General features: G+C 46.0%; 1 protein-coding gene across 4 annotated transcripts; it reads left to right on the forward strand.

Annotated features, from left to right (window-relative positions):
* The first annotated feature begins 825 nt into the window (after positions 1 to 825).
* On the forward strand, positions 826 to 22,131 carry SEPT6 (septin 6). Of its 4 annotated transcripts, XM_026039154.1 has the most exons (10): positions 851 to 962; positions 7,293 to 7,488; positions 8,613 to 8,799; positions 9,065 to 9,226; positions 12,741 to 12,837; positions 13,116 to 13,284; positions 13,665 to 13,797; positions 14,567 to 14,757; positions 16,676 to 16,719; positions 18,529 to 18,567. In XM_026039154.1, exons 2-9 carry the CDS (start codon positions 7,322 to 7,324, stop codon positions 16,677 to 16,679), a joined length of 1,110 nt encoding a protein of 369 aa, XP_025894939.1. In that variant the 5' UTR covers positions 851 to 962; positions 7,293 to 7,321; the 3' UTR covers positions 16,680 to 16,719; positions 18,529 to 18,567. The 4 variants fall into 4 exon arrangements, with proteins under 4 accessions (XP_025894940.1, XP_025894939.1, XP_025894938.1 ...); XM_026039155.1 differs by lacking the exons at positions 16,676 to 16,719; positions 18,529 to 18,567 and adding an exon at positions 19,576 to 19,794 and having other exon boundaries at positions 826 to 962; XM_026039153.1 differs by lacking the exons at positions 16,676 to 16,719; positions 18,529 to 18,567 and adding an exon at positions 21,375 to 22,131.
* The last annotated feature ends 748 nt before the right edge of the window (positions 22,132 to 22,879 follow it).

Consider the following 22,879-nt stretch of genomic DNA (forward strand, 5'->3'; position numbering starts at 1 on the left):
GCACACAAATATGCAAGATTAATGCAGAACTCAACACCTTTCATGATGCTTTTCATAGAGCCTCCTACTCGGATGTAGTTTATTACTGCCTGTCCTCATTTGGGTCCCAAGTGACACGTCCCRTGTGCCGTGGCCAGGTGGAAACTACTGAGACCCYCTCCAAGAATCAGGCAGACGCCTCCTTGCAGGCTGGGACCCCCTGTCCCTGTGACTGTCTTCCCTGCTGATTCCTCTGATGATTCTGGTTTTCCTGGTGCCTATGACATTTTATAGATCTGGGTAGACCTTGGTTGGTGCTCTGAAGCTTTTGTCTTTGCTGCTTTTGTAGCTCTAAGACTGCTCTTTCTGTGCCTACAATACTTGAGCTTGGCAGATGCAGCATGTTTGGGTTGTTCGAGTGATAGATACAGATGTCGTTTTCCTAGTTGTTTCTCTGTAGTTTCTATCATTGAAAAGCATATAGAAGGAGGCAAAATTTTCTTACTCCTTTGAGCGATGGATTGTTTTTGTTTTCAATATAAGGTGAGACTTGAGTGTCTAAATAGTTTCCAAGAAATAAATGTTTTACCACCTGCTATTTCAGCAGCTGTGTTTGTGCGCRTGCTTTGCGCAGTTTAATAGTTTGGGTGACAGGGCTACCTTCTGATGGGAGGCAAATGGAATGTTTTACTTGCGCCGTCTGGATTTGTTTGGGAGAAGAGGGAAGCACCCTGACAAGATTTACACTCATGTAGGAATCTGTGCTTGGACAGTGCATTGATTCTTCGTGGGAGGTCTTAAGGGTTTATCAGAGGAGTGTATTTTGCTTGCAGATAACACAAACTGTGTATTTTTCATTGTGTTTCAGGGTGAAGGCTGTCGTACTGTCCCCCTTTCTGGACACGTAGGATTTGACAGTTTGCCTGACCAGCTGGTTAATAAGTCAGTTAATCATGGTTTCTGTTTCAACATCCTGTGTGTGGGTGAGTATTTCCATTTTGGGAAGGTCTGTTGCTGAACAGGGTTTCTTTGCAGCTGGATAGAGCTTGTAGGTAGTAGAGTTAACAAGGTAGCTTTGATTTGAAATTCCTCCCCGCCTCCCATTCTGTCTATTTTGAGTAACGTGATTTACTGGTGCTCTGGGAAATCCCTGTCGGGGTTGTGCAGCATGGCTTTCTACCAAGCAGCGAACCACAGAAATAAAACGCTTGAAATCCCAGGCTTTTATTATGATGTTTATTTTCCTAGTATGTTTCAATTTAATGTTTTTAAAAGAAAACAGGTATTCATGCCAGAGAGCTTTGTTCCGAGATCTTGTTTGCTCAGACATCGAATTATTATTATTACTGCTATTTAAACAAAATACCAGTCATGCTCCTCTTGAAGCGCTAAAAGATATATTTTTTTCTACTCCCTTCTGTGCATACTTGAATTAAAATAGTGTCTGGCCAAGCCGTGTCTGGCCAGGCGCTTATCCAAGCTGCCGTGTGGGAGCTGTCTCGGCGGGGCCCTGGCGCTGCAGCAGGACTCGCTGTCTGGCCCCACAGCACCGGCCAGTTCTCCGGGCCTTCCCCGGGATTGGGATCCCGGATGAGGATTGAGGTCCCTCCTGCAAGGCCTAATGGCTGCCTGTGTTGCGTGGTGTCTTGGCAAGGTGGCCAAGGGAGCCTGACAGGAGGGTGGTTCTGGTTTGCTGATGCCTGCGCCCCGTCCTTGGGAGCAGAGGGTGGCCGTGGCTGCTTGGAACAAGGCGAAGGACACGGGATGGCAGCGGCTGGTGCCTCCTGGGGCTCATCCCTGCTGGGACTCAGCTCTCTGGCTGCTCCAGGGAGCCCATGCGGTGCAGAGCCCGGTGCTCATCCAGACAAGGTTAATGCTGAGACAGGCGGAGCAGAGCACGGAGAGCGGAGCCCGGTTCAGTGGAGCTGGAGGAAAACTTCCCCGGTGACAGCGATCCTGCAAGATGCTAAACTTTGCTGACAAGTAGCGGTCACTGTCAGGCTGAGTTGCCAGGTGATTTCCACTGTACGTGAATGTGATATGACCTGGTGAAACTCCCCTGTCCCAAAGACTGAAGCCTTGCAGTATTTCCTTTTGTGCTTATTGAGTGGCTTTTTTTTTCCTAGAAGTTACACATGCAGCAGCAGTTGCCTCTTGTGGTTATATGTTCACCTTGATGTGTGGAAAACAGTTGAATGCCTCTGGTTTCCTCTTTGCAGAACAGAAGATGAATGTATTAATCGCAGTTAGTGTGGATCACAAGAGCTCACCAAGATTAATGTGCATTTATTATTAACATCAGTCTTTTATGAATGGTAGCAACCTAGACATGGTTAGTCTTGAAATAAGCTTTGCAGGAAAATCTTAGTAAGTCTCATTAGGAAAAGATCTGCAAATCTTTACTTGAGGACCTCTGGCTTTAAAGTGTCTTTTCTGGTAGCTCTGTTAACTTTTGGTAACAAAGTTAAACTCTTGGTAACAAAGTTAAACATCCTGGAATAAGACAACAGAATCCATGTGCTATTTAGTCTATTGTTCTTATGTGTCCAGAAGGAGTTTGGAGCCACAAAAGGGCCAGCAGGTGAGCTGATCCTGTAGTCAGGCCACTGAACATGGTTGTAATGCGCTTCAGTTTTCCCCATTTTTCAGTTGTGTGCAGCATTTCTTGGAGGAAAAATCCAGCGGCAGTTTTACCCTGTGCCATCCTGGATCTGAGCCACTGATTCCTCTGGTTCCTGGCGGCGGAGCCAAGGAAAGCTTCAGAAATGGCTCAGCAGTACGTCCAGATTAGAGCAATTTTTAGCTGTTCTCATGCTGAAAGCTGTCTCCCCTTTGAGACTGGAGCCAAGGATAGAGTAGAAGAACAAACCTCCCAGAATAAGTTCGGGATTGTGAATGGTTTCTCTTATATTTTATCCCCTGGCATAACTGTTTTCTCCTAAGGCTTCAGTGCAAGATGTCAGTTGCCTCTTAGTTCAGTGCAAAGGCTGGAGAAGTATTTAATGGCTGAGACAGTGTTTGTGCTCTCAGCATTGCTTAGTGGGAAGGGGGAAAGAGAGAGGAGGAGGAGGCTGAGAATTTTCCTGCAAACTCTCAGTTTTGGTCAGGGTAGATTATATTGCATTAGACTGCTATCCCGTTATAAGCAGGAATGTCCCTCTTCCTTCCTCCCAGGATTTACAGGGGATTTGTGCTAAGCAGCCTATTCAGTGCAATGAAAAACACTATTTTGTTGCAGTACCTTCCCTTTTGCCAGTGGCTGTACCAAAACTGATAGAGGACTCTTGCAAAGAAAGGCCCCTGTTTTGGGGGGAGAAAGGGGCTGTATTATTATTACTTCATTATTATTATTATTTTTCCCCRTGTATATTTAGCAGTTCCCAAACTTGAGCTGACAGGTTTTGGCTTTTCATCATTCAGTCTGTCATAACCTGCATCACTGAAGCATCTTTGCGAAACCTCTTTCCTCTTGCCCTCCAAAGCACAGCCTTTGCCTTGTGATGGATGAGCTGTGCAGCGGCTCCATACACCTGTCAGATGAAACGCACTATTTTTTCCCTCTCTCCGTAAGAGACAGCCTTATCAGGCTGAGCTGCCTCAGGGCTCGCCTTGACAAACCTGCTACGTTGGATTAGTGCCCATTTCTTCACATGAAAGGGCTGTGCATGCATATACATTTTCTTCGAGATTGAATTGTTTGATGTCTGGAGCCCTAGGCTGTTAATCTCCTGAAGGACGGGTGTTCCTCTCTCTTGCAATGACTCCCTTCAAGAGCCACTCTGTGCCTCTGAACAACAAAACACACCGAGCACTACCCYGTCCTCCTGAAGAGGGATGATGTGATTGAGACTTCTGAGACGCCAAGCGAGGCGGAGCAGCCGACCAGCGAGCAGATGTTGTTATTTCACATAACACATACAAGGGGACCAGGCTCGACCGGGACCAAGGACCAGGCAACCCTTACTGCATGGAATACTGCAATCCTTACTGTGCTGGAGTCAGGTATTTGCGAGCGATGCCACCGTTTTGCCAAAGAAATGAGTGGATGAACCATTTTCACCAGGTGCACGTGAGTGAGGAGCGCAACTCGGGAGGTGCAGGAACCTGGCCCAGCCTCCTGGGCCTGCAGGCTGCGAGGGGCTAGAAGGAGATGGTGCTTTCAGGGCACTGGCTCAGTACTGCTGCACAGCCAGAGTCTCACTGAGGTAATGGCTCTTGCTATTTTTTTTCTTTCACATCTCTGAAAACCAGGAGGTTTAAAAGCAAAAAATCCGTCCCATGCTCCAAGACACAAAGCTGTTGCATTTCAATAGCTGTCTGAGTGTCCTGTCACGGAAATCTAACAATAAAGGGCTCTGTTCCTACCTTGTCCTCCCCATGGCACAGCATCAGCCCTGCTTCCAGGGAGCCGACGGCTGTGGAGTTACATAATCCTTAAGTACAGTTTTGGAGATTAAATCACATGTGTGCGTATAAGCCTTACATCAGGAAATAATCTCCCCGCCAAGGATGCTGCTTGCCCAATTTGTGTCCACCACTGCTTTTTCCACGGCCGTTCTGCCTCCCTTAATCCCCATTCACTGTTTCTGTTTTCTGCAGAAGATTCCAGTGCTGTTGGCTGGAACAAGCACAGACTACTTGTCCTTTTCATCAGACCATCTGCTCCATCTGGGCCGCAGTCCTCACAAGAAGCAGTTGGCACCATTTATATCTTCCAACCAGCAGAAAGTTGCCTGTGTCAGGCAGAAACTCCCAGGAGATTCAGAAATTCCTCTTTCCATCATTTGGTCCTTCAGAGTAGCACCGCTGCTTGGCTCTGATCGTATTTAACACAGCAAAGCACTTTATTAACACCTCCAATCTGTGACYGTCTGAAGTCGTTCCCTGAGTGTTAATGCCACGTTTCCCTGGGCTGAGGCAGTTGTTCCACTCTTCCATCATCCTTTTTCCTTTAGGCTTTTAATGCGCCAAGGGCGTGGGGCATTTCAGCAGCGTGGAGGATGGTTTATAGGCTGATTTTTGACATGCAAACTTCAGGTTTGTGATGCTGCATAAGCTGTTGGATTCTCTTCTCTTTAGGGACATAGCTGTAGATGTCTGGATGAGAAAGTCTTGCCTATGGAACCAGCTTGAATCAAGTTAGATCTTTCAAAAAGAAAATCTTGGTGTGTGATTTCAAAACTCCTCTTTAGTGGCCCTGTGTAGCTTCCATTAGAGGGGATAGGAGGTGCCCCGTCCTTGCAGACTGCCCGTGTCTCTCGGGCCCTTCGCGCTGCTCTCCTGGGCAGGCGAACGCGGCTGCGCCCGCAGCCCGCTGTGTTCCCTGCCCCGGAGCGCCCTGCTCGGCTCTGCCCTTGGAGGGCAGCGGGTTCCTGGCCCGCCCATCCAGGCAGGAGCCCTTGGCAGGCGCTCTGGAAACACTGCAGCCTTCTCGGGCTGTTTAGATTTTTGTCTTTTTTTAAACTGCCATGTTCCTGGAATCCCTGCAAAGGGCCGGTGGGTCGGGACAAGCTCCCGCCGCGGCTCCGCTTAACTCCTGCCGTCCCGTCCCGCCGTGGCAGCGCCCAGCTCTGCTCCAGGCACCTGCTGCCCGCTTGGTACCTGGTGCACCCAGACCACCTGCATCCCCATCCCCATCTATAACCAGCTTGTCCCTGCAGAGCCATCAGCTCCTGCCCCCTCTCCCAGCCCTCTGGATCTGCGTTCTCATTGCCAGAGAGGAGCATGAGCTGCTCCCTGCCCTCCGATCCGAGCCTCACTGCTGGAACCATGACCAATGCCTTAGTGGCACAGAGCAGTGTCCGCTTGTTCAGGTGACTCCCCTTTGTGCCCCTCAGATTGCAGATGACATTTGACACAAGGATTGGTGTGAAGAGCAACTTTGTTTGTGGCTTTGGGGACTCTCGTTGGCATCTGTTTATTCAGGGCACAAGCTACTATCTCTCTGCCCATACCACTTTGAAGCTCGAGGTGTACATTGACTTTGAAATGTTAGTGAATCTTGCTGACTTCTGGGTAGATATTTGATATATGGTCCTGGCACTCAGAGAGCACTTTGTCCCCAGGATAGTGCATCTTGCTCTGCCCTGTCTGCCTGTACTTCAACCTGGAGCTGGAGAAGTCTCCTCCAGAGGCAGGAGAGAGGAATTTGCCTGCTTGCAGGGGTGAGGCACAGAGATTTGGATGGGGGAGGAAAGGGAGGAGTTTCCCCTTATTGAATCGGGCATTTCATGCAAGTTTGGATCTGTTGCAGCACTCTAAGCTTACAAAAATCAGAAGCTCTTTTCTTCTGAGCAAAGGAAGAAAAGACGAAGTTGTCCCGGTTGGAAGCCGAGGGTGGGAGAGGCCGCTGCAGGGAGACACAGTCTCCTTGTGGTCCCGGAGCGCTCTGGCTGAGCAGCCTTGGCGGTGGTTCCGTTCCTGCTGGGGCTGCAGCAGGAGCCAGCGGGCAGCTCCGGAGTCTCCGTCCCCCCAAAACGCACCAGGCCCCCCAGGGCAGCACGGCAGGCTGCTCAGGGCTGTAGCATCAAGCCAGATGCTTTGTGCTTGGAAAGTGAGCTCTGTTGCCAGCCTGTGAACTAACGGTGTGGAGGGGTTTGTTTTGTTCTCCCAGGGATGTATCTAAAACAAATTTAAGATTGGTCACTGGGATTTGTCTCTTCCAGATAAGGAAATACAGTTGATAGATGGAATCTGAACAGTAGTTCAATGCTGTAGAACTATTGGAAGCAAATTTGGGAGYTGAATATAACCTCTGAAGCTGCTGATGTGTAGAAACCAGATATTTTGGGAAAGATCACTTCCCAGATTAGAAAACTGATCCCCAACTCTCTCTGTTGTGGGTACAAGAAACCAACTGCACAATTTGTAGAACTGGAACCATACTGCGGTGTTTCTGCATGCAAGGAGACTATTTCAGTGTCACTTATCAGAGAAATGCTCATCTGGATCATATTTTTCTGGAGATGGCTGTGAGCCCTGGGCCCCCTCCCTACTTTAATGGAAACAGCCTCTTCTGCAGCGGAGCGATGGGTTTGTGCAGGATCCAAATGAGGCCTTCCCATTTGCCTTTTCACCTCTTTCTTTCCATCTCTATTTTCTAATGATATTAATGGCCATTAGACTGTGTAATGTAATTTGCCAGGAATACAGACCTCCCATTGTACATGGTTTTCTGCTTGCCAGACAGCCTCTTTGGAACATGAGATCTGCTTTTGCCTGCTACAATTTCACCCCTGTTAAAGGCTGGATGCTGGAAGGCCAAGCCATATTAATATTCAGCAAAACATTTTGACCTTCTTTTTCTGTAACAGGGGAAACTGGCCTTGGTAAGTCTACCCTCATGGACACACTTTTTAATACCAAGTTTGAAGGTGACCCGGCATCTCACTCCCAGCCTGGGGTGCAGCTGAAATCTAACACCTACGACCTGCAGGAGAGCAATGTCAACCTCAAGCTGACCATTGTGAGCACGGTGGGCTTCGGGGATCAGATCAACAAAGAGGACAGGTGAGCGGAGGTGCAAAGGGGCTTTATCACAACCTGGTTCTCTCYTACACGGTGTCCTCTTACGCCCCAGCTGAGCCACACTGTCTTTACAATAAAGTTCTCCTTGTCTCTTTTTATGAATCATCCTCATCTTTTGGGGATGGGACAGAGAGGAGAGAAGGGAGAGCCCTGTGGTGTCGGCTATTGGAGCAGTTTTTCTCATGGAGTCAGGGCAGTCTGCTTTCCTGGCAGCCTTCAGTCCAAATTAATCTGGTGGGGAGAGTGGCGAGTTCCAGGGCATTTCTGTGCTTGTTTCCTTGTGCTGTTCTCACCACAAGCTGCTCACCAAACCACTAGTGTGGTCTAGTGACCCTTTGTTTAACAACCACTTTTTTCACAGGGCTCTCCCGCCTTGCCAAGGGAAGCACAATAAATGTTCAGTGAAATACCCCGGGGAAACGTTTCTGGCAGCTCAAGTCCCAGTGTGGCTGGAATGTGGTGTGGGGCCACGCAAGGAGATGCAGAAACACCAGACCCTCCCACAGCTTCCCGAAGGCACTGCCTTCGGGTTTGCTTAGTTGCAGATCTCTGAGATTTTCACTTATTTTGGTTAAGACACACTGATGTGCTTTTTCCTGCGAGTCTGACAGTCTCTGCATTTCAAATGCAAGGGAGTTGCAAAGATTTTCTGCTATAGAGCACTGGGCAAATGTGCTGAACGGAGAGGTCTCTTCGCTAGCACAATTGGGACTGGTGAGAGCAGCAAGGCATTTGCTCCCTGGAAGGAAGCAAGCAATACCCATTGCTCTGAAGGAGTTTATGTTATCTCTTCTTTTAAAAAACTCTCTCCCTCACATTTCAAAATATGAGTGCCCACTTTCCTTGGAAGAGGTTGCTATTTGCCAGCTCTTTTAATGGTGTTCTCTTATCCTCTGCTGAATCTTCAGTAATGTGTTTTGTCAGACAGGCTGTYGCTAGTGCAATGTTTAAATTTCTTCGACAAGGGAATAGGAGAGATTCAGAGGAGGATTGATCTCCTGAAGGAAATCTAACTCACAGCTCATTTCCAAAATGCAAGCTAAGGAGCATTGTCTGTTTACTTTTCTGATTGTGAGATGTGTAACTTTTTTTTCTGTTCCTCAAAGCTATAAGCCCATTGTCGAGTTCATTGATGCTCAGTTTGAAGCCTATTTGCAAGAAGAACTGAAGATAAAGAGGGTCTTGCACAACTACCACGACACCCGGATCCACGCCTGTTTGTACTTCATTGCTCCGACAGGCCACTCGCTGAAATCCCTGGACTTGGTAACAATGAAGAAGCTTGACAGCAAGGTAGGAATGTTTAACTGTTACTGTGCAGGTCAACTCAGGTGTGGTGGAAATACTGCTGCTTTTCCAGTGTGTATCTTTCCTCATTTATGCTAGTAGAGGTTACTGGGCTGCCAGGTAAATCCTATAGATTTGCTGAATGCTTTTTATAAAGTTCCATAAGTTTGTGTTTTGTTTTGTTTTCGTAAGTTTTCATAGGTTGCAATCACACTTGGAAAAACTACCTGGAGCAAAACTCAAGGCTTTGTATAATTCTCTTTCTTTCCAGGTCAACATCATTCCTATCATTGCCAAATCTGATGCCATTTCCAAGAGTGAGCTGACTAAATTTAAAATTAAAATCACGAGTGAACTGGTCAGTAAYGGGGTTCAGATCTACCAGTTCCCAACAGACGATGAATCGGTGGCAGAGATAAATGGGACGATGAATGTAAGTGATTTGGCCCTTCCTCCTCTCTGTCACTGTCGAGTTCGTGGTTGATTTGGGGTGTGTTTCATACTATCCACTTTCCCTTTTATTCATTTATTTTTTTCAGAGATCTCAATCTATTAGCAGGTAGTATCATTCTAGACTAGAAGGGCTTTACTGTGAGCTACTGCCTTTTAAAAAGACTTTTCTAGTCAAAGAAAACAGACAGTCTTTTAACCCTTTTCTTCTCCTAAGGCCCTTGGGACCTGCATGAAATGGGGCACAGTGATRAGGGATGAGTGCAGGGCAGTCCTGGGTTATGAACTAATCAGATGAGTATTAAGTGTGTGGCCAGAGGGACAGGCTGTCTCCCAGTTTCTGGCTTGAGCGTTTCTGGCACCATGGGTGCCTATGTGTGGCTCCCTGCAGCCGGTGCAAGTCGTCACTTGGCCCTCTGGAAGTGCGTCCTGCCCCTGTATCCGAAACAGCTTTTGGCAGGGCAGGAAGCAGGGGAAGTGGTTGTTTTAACTGCTGCAGCTGAGGTAGAGGTGCTGCTCTGGGTGCTTGTGTCTCCTTGTTTGGTCTAATATGAGTAGCTGTTCAGTGTTGTAGGGATGGTTTCTTGGTCAGGGTAGTTTTGTGAGTGTTTTACTCGGTGCCAAATGCTCTCACTACATAAGACTGAAAACACATCTGGAAATGAAGATGCAACATCCCCCAGTTCTGAGGAATTGGAGGGACATGATGGCAGAAGAGAAGTGGTCTTTCCCCTCGGCCCTTCCGAGGGTTCGTGTAAACCTCTGCTTSTCTCTCCTTCCGACCGTGTCCAGGTCTCCTGTGAAGGAACTGCAGTCTCAGGTGTTGAMATGCTGGGTTGTGACAGTCACTGAACAGAGATCATTGCTTTGAATCCTTCATTGGACTGATATAAATCATAATTCCCAGGTGCATGGGAACCAAGCAGGCAGGAATTGGAATCTGATGCACCGGGAAAACTTGTGTCCAATTATTGATGTTATTAACAACATAAGACAAATCTCCTTTTGCTTCAGGTGATGAGATGAGTTTGTGGAGGGATTGAGACCAATAGGAAATAAAGTAGTTTAACTTTGTAACTTAAATTGCCAATTTTAATTATATTTTAAATTGAGGAATGGAAAGCTTTGGTTTAAATGGGTTCTTTAACCTTTATGTTTGCACTTTTCTACAGAAAGTGTCATTGTCTTTGCCTGTTACAGATCAACTTCTTTGAAAGGTTATAAATGTAATTTTCATCTTAAGGTAGTGCTTGTTGGCTGACCAGCAAACACTCTATATAGCGTGATCGGTAAACTTGTTTTATTACAGATAAATTGCCAATATTCTTTGGATTATCTAATGTTTTACATATAACCTGTTTTGGTCATCTTTTCCATTGTAACATAATATTAGATTTAGAAAGACACAAACTCACTGTTTAGTGTGCTAATCATATTTACTTGTGCTGGATGCATGAGATTTTTTTTCAGTATTTTGCACTCTGACTGACTACTGAGCAAAGGTCATATTGCCCGGTCTGTGAGGTATTGACACATTGAGGGATTTAAAATATGTATTATCATGATGAGATAATGAGATATGAGATAAAAATGAGATAAAAAATAATTGCATTAAATCTTCAGAACAAGATGCCCGTTCTTCCTTGAAGTTCACTTGGCCTTTTTGAATATCCCACTAAGCAGCAGCCGTGCAGCAGTCCAGATATGTGGAGACTGCTTGAGCACACGCTGCAGACTCCTTTACATCTCCTCCTGTCTGGATTTTACTCATACTAAGAAAAACAGCCTCTCTAATACTTGCAGTTCTCAATTAACTTTTCMGTTTTGAATGAATTAGTCTAATTATTGATGAAATCTCCCTGCACCTGCCAATTAAGTGGAACCACCCACAGCTACCATGAGCTGTTTCCACACAATGGAAGCGGGAAGTTATATGAAGATGGGAGATCCCAGGCGCTTTCTCCCTTGTAAAGACAGTGGTTGGCACCGACACGGAGACAGCAGCTCGCTGTCCACGATGGCTGAGCCTGTAGCCAAGCTCCTTCACCCAAGTTTTCAAATAACTCGTGGAATTGAAACTTCATTACCTGTTCCCACGAGCAATCCTGGGTCACTCATCTTCCATACAACTGGTGCCCGTTGCCCAGAACTTGGTGCAGTTTTGAGGCCGTAGCTACAGGCATCACTGCACATAAGTCAGTGGAAGGGGTGGGTGCGGGGAGCCCATGACCTTGTTTTTAAGTGTTGAAACCTTGCGTTTGACTTCTTTGCAGCTTGGCAGAACRCAGTATAGTTCCCAGGAGGAAGCAGAGGTGGGAAGCAGTCTCACTGTAAGCACAACAGATAAATGCAGCAAAGTAAGGTAGCAGCTCCTGGGAGGTTTGCTTGGCTGCTCGAATTTGAGGGCTGGGGAGAGCGCAGCGGGAYGTCTGTATTGGAGAGGTGTCAGGAGCACTGCTGCTCCAGCTCTGCTCAGCTCGCGTTGGCAAGTCTCTTGGGCTCGCTGCCATAGAAAAAAAGTATCTTCTTGTTACCAAGAAGTGACTATTTTGTTTTTCTGGATTTTGGAAAAGTAATTGCCTCCGTTCTTGGTCACCCTTCCAGTACTTTAACAACTGTGCTTTGTAGAGTGAGTGTCTAGGCTTGAAGAGCCTAACGAGACAGCAGAGTAGTTCAGCCAGGGGAACCAGCTATATCCTCCTTTCCCTAAGATCCCTCTTTGTGGGTTTGTGCTCCAAATTTGGCCGTTCTTGACATCTTGCTCTGCAGCTGTGTATTAGCAGCTAGGTTTAGCATTGGCAGCGTGAGCATTTTATAAAGCCATCAAAGTCTCTGGGTCTTTTCTCGGGTTCTGGGAACAACAGTCTTGATGAAGGACTGTTGTGGGGATTGGGAAAGGGGGTGCCCCAGGTGGACCCCAACGCAAGGCATGGGGTGCGTGAGGAATTGTGAAGCGTTAACATGGGCAGGCTCGGAGCGGCCTTTCCTCACCAGAGCTGAAGCAAGGAAAGAGCTATTACCCTGGGAGTGGAGAAGGGACTTTGGTCTCCAATATGAGAGAGGAAGCAGAGGGTTGGGGGGTGTTAAAATCAAAGGAAGCTCCATGGCCTCTTTTACAGCTTCTGTGCTTGTGCAGATGTCCTCCTCAGCGCTGGCMAGTGCCCCGGGACACCAGCGCAGGCAGAGCGACGCGGCGCGTTGTTCGAGCTGTCTTTCTGGTGCTAGTCTTGCACCAGCTCATCTCACCTGAGACCCTGTGGCTGGGAGGATCAGCCAGGTAGAGGATACAGAGCGGTAGCGCTGCCAAGGCTTCCGAAAAGGCTCCTTCCTGCTCCCCCTACGCCTTGTCGTGGGCTAGTGGCCAGTGACTAGACTCCCTGAGATTAGTGTGTGCGTATTGACTGTCTTGCTCAGTGGCTGTGCTAATAATCCCTGTGTGGCATCAAGTCTGCCAGAGTTGAGAGGGACTAACAAGGGTTGCATTAAATGTGTTCCAGGCCCACTTGCCGTTTGCAGTGATCGGCAGCACGGAGGAGCTGAAAATAGGAAACAAAATGATGAAAGCTCGTCAGTACCCCTGGGGCACAGTGCAGGGTGAGTTGAGCCCRCGGCAGAGCGGTGACACTTCTCCATGGAGGCAGAAAGCTCTCGTAAAAGGAGCAAGGGATGCCTTGGTCGTGTCTATGGTACTGCTATTGACTTGCATCCTGCTGGATTTCAGTTCCACACGGCGATTTGTGTCGGGCCTGTAGTAACAGTTATGTCTGGTTGCAAGGGCTATTTTAGCCTTCTGGAGGGATAGACGTGTGGAGAATGTGGAGAGAAACCTTTGTCTCTGCCCCCATCTTACTCCTTATCATGTCCTCTTATAGTGGAGAATGAGACTCACTGTGACTTTGTGAAACTGCGGGAGATGCTGATCCGTGTGAACATGGAAGACCTTCGTGAACAGACCCACACACGCCACTATGAGCTGTACAGGCGATGTAAACTGGAAGAGATGGGTTTTAAGGACACTGATCCAGACAGCAAACCCTTCAGGTGGGATCTTTGGAGGAGACAGGAGAGCTCTAGGGAGGCACTGCGGGATGCAGTCTGTGTGCGTCCTTGAGAGGGCATATAAAGAACCAATGCAGCAGGAAGACCTGCCAGGTCAGATAAATCCAGACTTCAGCAAAGGGGCTGGCTACGTGAGAGGAGGTGAAAGCACAGAGGCTGTGTACAGGATCTCTGGGGTTCGGAGTACTGGGGTGTTCAGCTGATCTCCTTCCATGGTATCATAGAAGTTCATAAGTTCAGAGAAGRACTGTTAAATTCTGCTCATTTGTACATGGCCACTCCATGATCTCATTAGGAAGGAGATGCCCAGGGGAAGCAGAATTTGTTCCAAGTCACATCACTGAATTTTCTTTTCCCTTTAGCTTACAGGAAACTTATGAGGCCAAAAGAAATGAATTTCTGGGGGAACTGCAGAAAAAGGAAGAGGCCATGAGGCAAATGTTTGTCCAGAGGGTCAAGGAAAAAGAAGCTGAGCTGAAGGAGGCTGAAAAAGAGGTGAAGRCTGCAGTATTTGTCTCTTCATGGTCGTGAGTGATAGATCACCTCTAAATAGGTTGCTACTAAGCCACCAAAGCAATTTTCTGCCCAAAAAAATGGTTTAGACCTTTCTTAGCAGAGTCAAACATTTAACTCGGGATCATGGATCATTAAGGTGTTGATCCTGTAGTTCAGCAGTAGCCTGCAGTGCTTGCACGCTGTCCAGCTTAACTGCACCAGGGAAATGCCACAGTATTTGATTCTGTTGGCCTGCTGCAGTACGCCACAACTGAAGGAAAGAGAATCCCGCACGTAATCTTGTTATATGAAAAATACACACTTGCAGCTTCCTTAGCATTGTGAAAGGAGGTAAATCCTGACCAGAAAGATTAAAGGCAGCAGTCCGGTTGTTGGCATTTGCACCGCAATTCAGTAATTTACTAAACTCTTAAGGAGGAATAAGGTGGATGCCTCCAGAAATACAAAAAAAAAAAAAAAAGAATTTGGGATTTTTTTCCTACTATTTCACTTTCCTAATCCTCCATCCATAGTCTGTGCAGTAATGCATTATTCCAACATTGCCTGGTTTGTAAGCTTCCTTGGAAGGAGGCTGTTTCCTCCCATTTGCCTATGCAGTGTCAGCCTGGAATGGGGGACCTAATATCAATATAGAGATCGACAGAGACTCTTTCCAAGCCACAGATGTCAGGGGGTCMTCCCATCTCTCTTCTGAAAACAGAGTAACTGGTCGTGTTGGGTCCTGCTCACCTTTCTCCTTTCCCTCTAGCTGCACGAAAAGTTTGATCGTCTGAAGAAGTTGCATCAGGATGAAAAAAAGAAGTTAGAGGACAAGAAGAAGTCTCTGGATGATGAATTAAATGCATTTAAACAAAGGAAGACAGCAGCTGAATTGCTCCAATCTCAGGCTCAGCAGGCTGGAGGATCGCAAACCCTCAAAAGAGATAAGGAGAGAAAAAAGTAAGTTGCTAACGTGCTGGTATGTGCTTCTCAGGAATGGCGCTCTCTCACTGTTTTCCTAGGTGTCCACAGCTCTCTCACAGCCTGGCTAGTCCTCATCAGGGCAAGTTTTGCAGGCAGATTCAGTCCCAAGGCTAAGCTGTAGCTGGAGGCRTTTTACCTATATCTGTCATTCTGAAGAGGGAGTGGAGAGCTAACCTGCTTTGTTGCTTACTGACAGCATGGGAGAGGGAGAACTCGCTTCTGTTCCCTGAGATTCCTTTCTCCTTCCTTGGTCTGTCAGTGCTTGTAGGGAACGGGGACAAAATCAGTTGCTTGGGAGCGCTGCACCTCAGGGACAGTGTGTGGGCAACAAGGGTGCCCAGTTCTCAACAAAGGACCAGGCTGGTCTCAGGTTCCTGTTCTCAAACTTATACTCTCCTTGTTTAAGTTAGGAGAAAATGTTACCCTGTGGAAATTATCCTGGAAGCCTAATAACCTTGAACTGTGCCATCTGCAAACTGTAATGTAGAGGTCAAGTCTCAGTTTCTTGTTAGTGCTCTCTCCAGGCCTAAGTTGTTTACCCTCTACAGAAACTACAGAATTAAATCATAGCTTTGGCAGGCATTCCTCATGACAGGGACAGGTGAGACAGGATCTAGCCCCTTGTTGTGACCTGTGGTCTGGACCCATCTGCAGTGTCCACACCAGCTCACAGTCACTGAAGAGCAACCAGCTGTACCTGCTGTGGCGGTTCTCCTGTTTCACCTAGTGATGAGAAGCTCCTCTTCTCACTATGGACCGTTATCTGAAGCAGAGTGTTGTGCCCCCTTAGCACGTGCGCAAGCAGCAGCACAGAGATAAACTGGGGTTGTTTTTGATACCACTGCCACAAACCCCTGTCCACACARCCCTGGAGCAAATGCAGAATAAATCTGGTCCACACTAGGCAGTCTGAAGTACAAGGATGAGCGCTCTTAGTATGGACAATATGGCAAGTGCCCAAAGAGGTGACAGTATTATTTTTCAGGAAAAATAGCTGATGACTGTTAAGCTCGCAATCAAATGAGTCAGGAGAAGAAAAAGCCAGTAACCAGAATCAGGTCCCATTTAAGTCTTTTTACATTAGAGCTGGAGCTGCTTCCATGTCAAAGTTCTTTTTGTGATGAGCAGTTAGAGCTCCTGTTCTTATTTTGCTTGTCCATTCCTTTTACACTGCATGTTTTGATTTGCTCTTTTGAGTCACCTTCAGGGGATTTTTAGTGTCTCCTCATGCTGAAGAGCCCAAGACTGACTGGGGACAGAGCTCTGTTCCCAATCTGCACTGTTGAGGAGCTGAGCTCCTTTCACTCAGAGCCCACAGACATTGTACCTTTTACCCCAAGATCAGTCAGGGTCAGGAGTGCAGAAAGGGGATGATAACGCCCTGTAATCGGTAGCTGTAGCCCAAGTCACACTCTTGTTCCTAGAAGCAGTTCTGATCTCGGGAGCACTCCTTGAAGCTGACACTTTCATGTAAAAAAAACCCCACTTTGTCAGTTAAATTTGGGGCACAGGAAACTGTGAAAGCTGTAGGATAGTGCTTAAAACAGGCTTGGGAAGATATTATGAAGCCTCTGTCTCCTCCAGTGAAATAGCTGTTGTAAGTGGTGATGTTTGTCTTGCTCTGTAACCTTTCTAATTGTCCTTAATAATGCCTTTCAATATTTAGATCRCAAATCTTCTTAACAAGCCATGAATCTCACCAACTGTAGCTTARTTATATCTTATTTAATAGTGGTTGGCAGTAAACTGGCCCTTTTCTTTCACAGATGACTCTTTTAAACCCAATCTGTGTATTATGCACTAATCATGACTCGATTTCTTTCTTTTTCTTTTTTTTTTTAATTGTCATATCATCATCATCATCATTAGTTCTTACGTGTGTGCTATTTTACAGTTAACTGCTGTTTGGCTGCATGGTGCATGAAGCACATTGTCCTGGTAAGCTTCATTAACTAATATAGACCTCACAGTGGGATCAGTTCTAAAAAAACGTAGACACTATACAAGGCTGACACTATACAAGGCCTGAAGCCCATGAGTGTTGTCTCCATCTTCTTCTGCTTTCACCCTCACTATAAATGCTCCACCAGTCTGTCTCTACATCTGTAGTGTAGAAAAAGGATGCAGTGAAGTACGTTTTTAAAGATGCTGCAAAGCAAAATACATGAAGATTTGGACGTTAAATATGGATAAAATAAGGATTTAGGGACTCTTCCTTTTAAACCTTTCCAGCACTTCGTTGGCTCTCTCTTTATTCCAGCTCTCTTAGAAGTAAATGATGTTCTTTAACCATGTGGGCCATGTTGATACTATGGCAACAATTGCTATGGTAATGTGGTGGGGATGATAGAAACCAGCTAACTGATGGAAAATAAGTCCTTTTCTCTTCCCTTTCACCTCCTTCCCTCCTGCTGCTTCAAGTTGTAGTGTTAAGTTGTGGTCACAGTGCAGGTGAAGGATAAAAGACTAGTTTCTGTCCCTGCCTTCACAACTAACAAATGGTAAAACCTGCCAAACTCAGAGCTTTCAGTTGACCCAAAACACCAGAGAATCACAAAACATTGGGTATGTTTGTATGGAACCATTAAAGGAACTACTGCTGAATAACCAAACCAATATTCAGTTGACTATAGTTGCTAGGTATCTGAAATAATATGAGATTGTGTGTTGAGCATTTAGCAGATACGTAGGCTGTCAACATACAGCCTGAGAGATACTATGATGTTTTAAGATGGGTCACACAAGTCACYCCAATGTTCAGCTGCAGCAGACAAACACCTAGGAGCCATAGGTGGGGTRAAGCTGACTTGGAGGTAAAAGAGGGCTCTATTCATTGCTTCTTACCCCACCAAGGGGAATGGAAAAGCAAGTAAATGTTGCCCTGTCAGCAAGAAGCATTTGAATTTAATTTCAGTGGGACGTTCCACTTAAGAGAAGARTTAGAATGAATGAATATCTCTCCTGCTGATAGTAACTGTGTGAAACAATGAGGAGAACAATCCTTCGCTTCTCAGTGGCTGAATGTGGAAAAATAAGCTCAAAGAATAACAGTGTTATCCTGGTGCTGRTTACAAAGGCACTACTAAAGTGCAGTTAGAGTGAACATTACTGATTTTTGTTGGTTTTGGATTGCTTTTGGCCATCCTTGTAACTGTGCACTGTTGTGTGCTGGGCTTTGAATCGAATAAGGTTCTTTGTTCCCACTATACAAATGCAGACAGTGCCATTTCAATGGGCATTTGTCCTTGCTAAACGAAACATGTATGTGTGGTACTTYTTCAGTATTCAGGGAAAAAATTCTCCCAATATTGTTCTCTAAAGTATTCCGGGGCTTCACTGTTTTKCAAGGATACATGGAAGTCACGGCTGATGAATCTTGTAGCTGGCAAAACTATGGAGGAATTGTTTTAAAAATGAAGTTTGGTTCATCCCACTGCTGAGTGCGTGTGCGTGCCTGCATGCGTGTGCCAGCAAAAGCATGTTCCGAGGTCAAATTAAACTCCATTAACACTTAGCAACATTTGCTCTTTTGTGTGATAGGAAGCATATTTATGTTCTTGGGTTTTTTTTTTTTTNGTGTGATAGGAAGCATATTTATGGTTTTTTTTTTTTTTTTTTTTTTTTTTTTTTTTTTTTTTTTTTTTTTTTTTTATTTTTTTTTTTTTTTTTTTTTTTTTTTTTTTTTTTTTTTTTTTTTTTGTCTTTAATCCATAAAACCATTAATCTGCTTTTCTCTTTCATTTTCAGTTCGGGTTTCCTGTAGAACCCTTCCCTTCACACCAGAGGCGAATGCCCCCACACTCGGTTAACACGCAGCTATGGCACTGTGCCTGTTTGCTCACCTTTCCTCATTGCTCCCTTACTCTGCTCACCATTTTTTTAAGCRAGCGCCTGCACCGCTGGCCGTCCTCGGTTGCTAGTTTTTGTGAAGAACTTGGCAATAACCTGYGTGGAACTGGCAGCAGCCGCTGGTTGCTGATCTGTCTTCTCTCTTGGTCCATAGCAGGGTGCCAAGTGCTTGTAATACTAGTGTCCCCGCTGCTAAATGGTCGTGATTTTTTTTGTGCCTTCCCACTCATGGGTGTGAAAGGTGCATGGAAAGAGAGAGCAGCCGCTCGATGCCGCCCCACGGCGTGTCGTGCCAGGGTGAAGGCCACGGGCTCCGTCCTCTCTTGCACTTCGATCCATCTAAACCCCGCTCCTGGGGGGATTTTGGATCCATGGTTTGCAGCTCAGCACCTGCTGCGGTCCCGAGGGCCTCTTGCCCTGTCCCACTGCCGTGGTGCTGACCTCGATGCATGTCTTGGATCCAATCTCAGGGAAAACTGCTCACCCTGCTCTAAGTACCAGTGTTTGGGAAGAAAGATGATGATGTTCCTTTAGCTTTCTTCTCAATAATTCCAAAAACTTAATGCAAAAAGTATTACCCACTTTTTTTTTTAATAATTTTTTATTATTGTTACTTGGCATCTGTTTAGGAATGTACAGATCTTTATCGGTTGCGTTTTATTTTTTTTACATTCATCAAAAGCCTTTTCTTAGTGCAAGATTTGCACTATAAGGGTGGGTGTTCTGCTCTGTGTTTCAGTGGGGCCAGGAATTTGCTCAGTGGCCAAGCACAACTGTGATTTGCCTACAGGTGTCTTCTCTGTATTTCTGGATGAGGAAATTCTTAAAAAAAAAAAAAAAAGAAAAAAGAAAAAAATAAATAAAAAATAAAATCTTCCTCAGACAATGAATTCTGGTTAACATTTACTTCTTTTGTTTTTTGTTTTCTTTGCCCTTCTTTTACAGTAACCCATGGCTCTGTACTGAGTAATTACCCCTGAATACAATGGGCTGGAATGGACCTTCATTTTCTTGTTAAATCGGAGGGTCTAATAAAACGTGACAGCATTTCAGCTGTGACCTTTCCATGCCGTTACTCTTGCTATATGCTATATTCGCATTGTGAATCTGTCTTTATTATGTACTGGCGGTTATTGCTTTTGTTAATCAATGTAAAATCAGTCCATAATGAGGTTTTGGATGCTGCAACTTGCAGTCTATTTTTTTTCCCCCCTCCAATTAATGGATTCCCCTTTCTCATGGCCCTTGGGCCCCTGTCCACCCAGATAAATAAGGGATGTGGGATGTGGAAAGAAGTTCTGWGAGTTATTTTTGCTGGCAAAATAACAATGCAGTTTAAATGTATTTATTGGTGACGTTAAGATAACAACACCACCTTAGTTTAATTATGGCATAGTTGAGAGATTTAAAAACTGTTCTCTTTATACTTGATGTCATTCATGACATCGTCTTTTTTTTTTTTTTTAAATTTGCCCTATTTTTTTTTCTTTTGCTAATTCATGCTACCCGAGACCCAACATTTAATACTTGCTGCCATTTCTGACTTGCTTGCTGTGGCCCTGGTGCTTGGGCTAAGATGTCCCTGCGTGGAGGAACCCCTGTCCTGACCCTGCTGCACGGACAGGGTGTCTGGGTGAATAGTTTCATCAGAGGCTCCTCCAGCCCTGGGTTTGGAGTGGATGAGCCCAAGAAGTCCTAAATTCTGATGAACAAACCCCAGCACTAGCCGTGAGAGGCCGTGCTGTTCCTTGGCTTATTRTCTAGGGATAATCTGAGTGATGCTCAGACCTCACCAACAGCTTCTCCCTCTTCCCTATCACGGACCAACAACCCGTAAAACCCACGTGGGCTGTGGTGATCAGAAAAGCTCCTTTAAAGCTCGCTTTGTGGCGAGAGCGTGACAGTATTTCCCAGTTACGAGAGCTTTTCATTGCCTTGCAAAATCTGATCTTCAGAGCAGTATTTTGGGCATCTCCCTGGCCCACATCTGCTGGTAAGTTCTACTTTAGCCCCTCTACTCTAAAAATATTTTCCTTTGCATTGATCCATTGCATTTAGAGCAGCTTGGATCAGTGCTACAAAGTGAAAACCTTGTATTCAGGGATGCTCATTGAAACATAAATAAAGATCRAAGTTTAAAGCAGTTCTCAACCTTTCCCTCCGCACACTGTTAGTGCAGCGAGGGGCTCATAGGAGCAGTGACCCCCATCCAACCAGCATGTGCCCTCCTGTCCCAGTGGTCAGGGCAGCTTAAACTGTTGATCACAATATATTTTTAGTATTGCAGATGTCCTGTTTCACTGAAAAGACGATTTTATTTCCCTTAAAATGCTTTGGCTCTTTTTATTTTTTTTAATTGAATTTAAATTCAAAGTTTTGAAATAACTTGAGTATTTACTTCTTTTGATTACTGTTGAAGGTAGACCTGTTCCCCAGACCAGTCGGTGTCATTTTCTCAGTGTTTTCTAGGTTATCCGTTAAAAGGAGCATTTAATCTGCCTTTTGTTTCCAATACTGCAGGTCACCGGCTGTCTGTCTTGACCTTTTGCCTTATCAGAATGTTATTAAAAGTCTTTTTTTCCCTTGAAGTATCACAAGACACCCAGCCTCATAGAAGAGGTGCCATCTCTCCTCTGTCAGCTGTTTTCATGTTGCCTCTCTTCTTCCTGCTTTTTGAATGTCTTTCTCTTTTTTGATAATCTTCTGTTTTTTTCTCTTTTTTTATCCCCTTTCTCTCTCTGTAGCTTTTTTTAATCTGTCTTCGCCAGCTGCACTGGGTCTGAGGGAGAAGACTGCCACTTCTAGAAGAGTTTAGGGATCTTATGTCTGGGGAGGGAGGGGAAACAATTCTTCAGTGTTAGTGTCTTGGAAAGAAGCTCTTTTACTGACTTGCATGGTATTTAAAATTGAAGTGTCTTGTAATTTGTGTGACAAGACAATAACAAGGGGGGAAACTGGTTGTTTACTGAAAATTTTGAAGAGCAACAGAAACGYGATGTTTGGACTAATGATGTAGCGAATACATTTTCAAACATTGTTATGAGTATTTTTTTTCCTAATTTTTGTCTTCAATGATGTAAATGTCATGGGCTTCCATAAAGTTGGAAGCCTAGGGAATATTTTCAATATGCTGTTGTTTGATCGGTTTTGGAAACTGTTGCATTCAGAGTCAAAGGAAGCATAAACATGGTGCAATTTGCTCTGTCGGCAACCACGAAATATTTAATTTTAACAAAGAAATAAAGCAAGAACTGTGTGTTTTCATTGGTGTCCTCCTATATCTCACCACCTTACTAAACTGTGCTGCCTCATCAATGTGGGTTGAGTGGTATTTTTCTTTTATCATCTAGACCATCCATCAATTGCATTAAAAATATGCAGATAGTCACACCTCCTGTTCTTTAAAGTTAGAAAATGGTCTTATTCTTAGCAGTATGAGGAGGGAGGCAGCTAGTGGCTGGTGTAACAGTGATAACTAATAACAATGCTCCATCCAAACCTGATGTGAGTCGCGCAGAGCCCCTCGCCGCACCTCCCGCCCGCATGTCCCTCGCCCTCTGCTCTGCCGCCTCCCCGCACACTTTGGTGTCCCTTGGCCCAGGGAGCGCGCGACTGCTGCAYGGAGTTATGTATCTACCTGGCAAACACTGTTTAGCCTGACACCTTTCTAACTTTAATGTACATTTTAAATAAAAAATACAAAGGTCTCCCGCTGCACGTGCTGTCGTGTTTGCTGCATCCAGCCAGCAAGGCGGGGAGGTCAGTGCGAAGCAGGACTTGGGCTGGGACAACGGTTGGGTTGGTTGGGTTGGGGTTTGGATGTCTGGTTTGGAGTGGGTTGCTTGGGTGGGTGGTTGGGGTGGGTTGATAAGGGTGGGTCAGTAAGGGTGGGTCGGTTGGGATGGTTGGTTTTGGGTGCTTGTTTAGGGTGGTTGGTTTGGGGCGGTTGTTTGCAGTGTGTTGGTTTGGGGTGGTTGATTTGGGTAGGTGGTTGGGGTGTCTCGTTTTGGGTGGGTCGATTGGGGTGGTTTGGTTGCAGCGGTTGGTTAGGGTGTCTCGTTTGGGGCGGTTGGTTGCAGTGTGTTGGCTTGGGGCGGTTGGTTGCGGCCGTTGGTAGGGGCGGTTGGTTGCGGCCGTTGGTAGCGGCCGTTGGTTGCGGCCGTTAGTGCCGCCGCTCCCGCCCCCCGCGCCGGGCGCTGCTGCCGCGCGCGCTGCCCGCCAGGCGGCGCCGCAGGGCGGGGGGCCGCCG

Source organism: Nothoprocta perdicaria, unplaced genomic scaffold (assembly GCF_003342845.1).
Source record: "Nothoprocta perdicaria isolate Ctin4 unplaced genomic scaffold, notPer1 scaffold_22, whole genome shotgun sequence".
Lineage (NCBI taxonomy): Eukaryota > Metazoa > Chordata > Aves > Tinamiformes > Tinamidae > Nothoprocta > Nothoprocta perdicaria.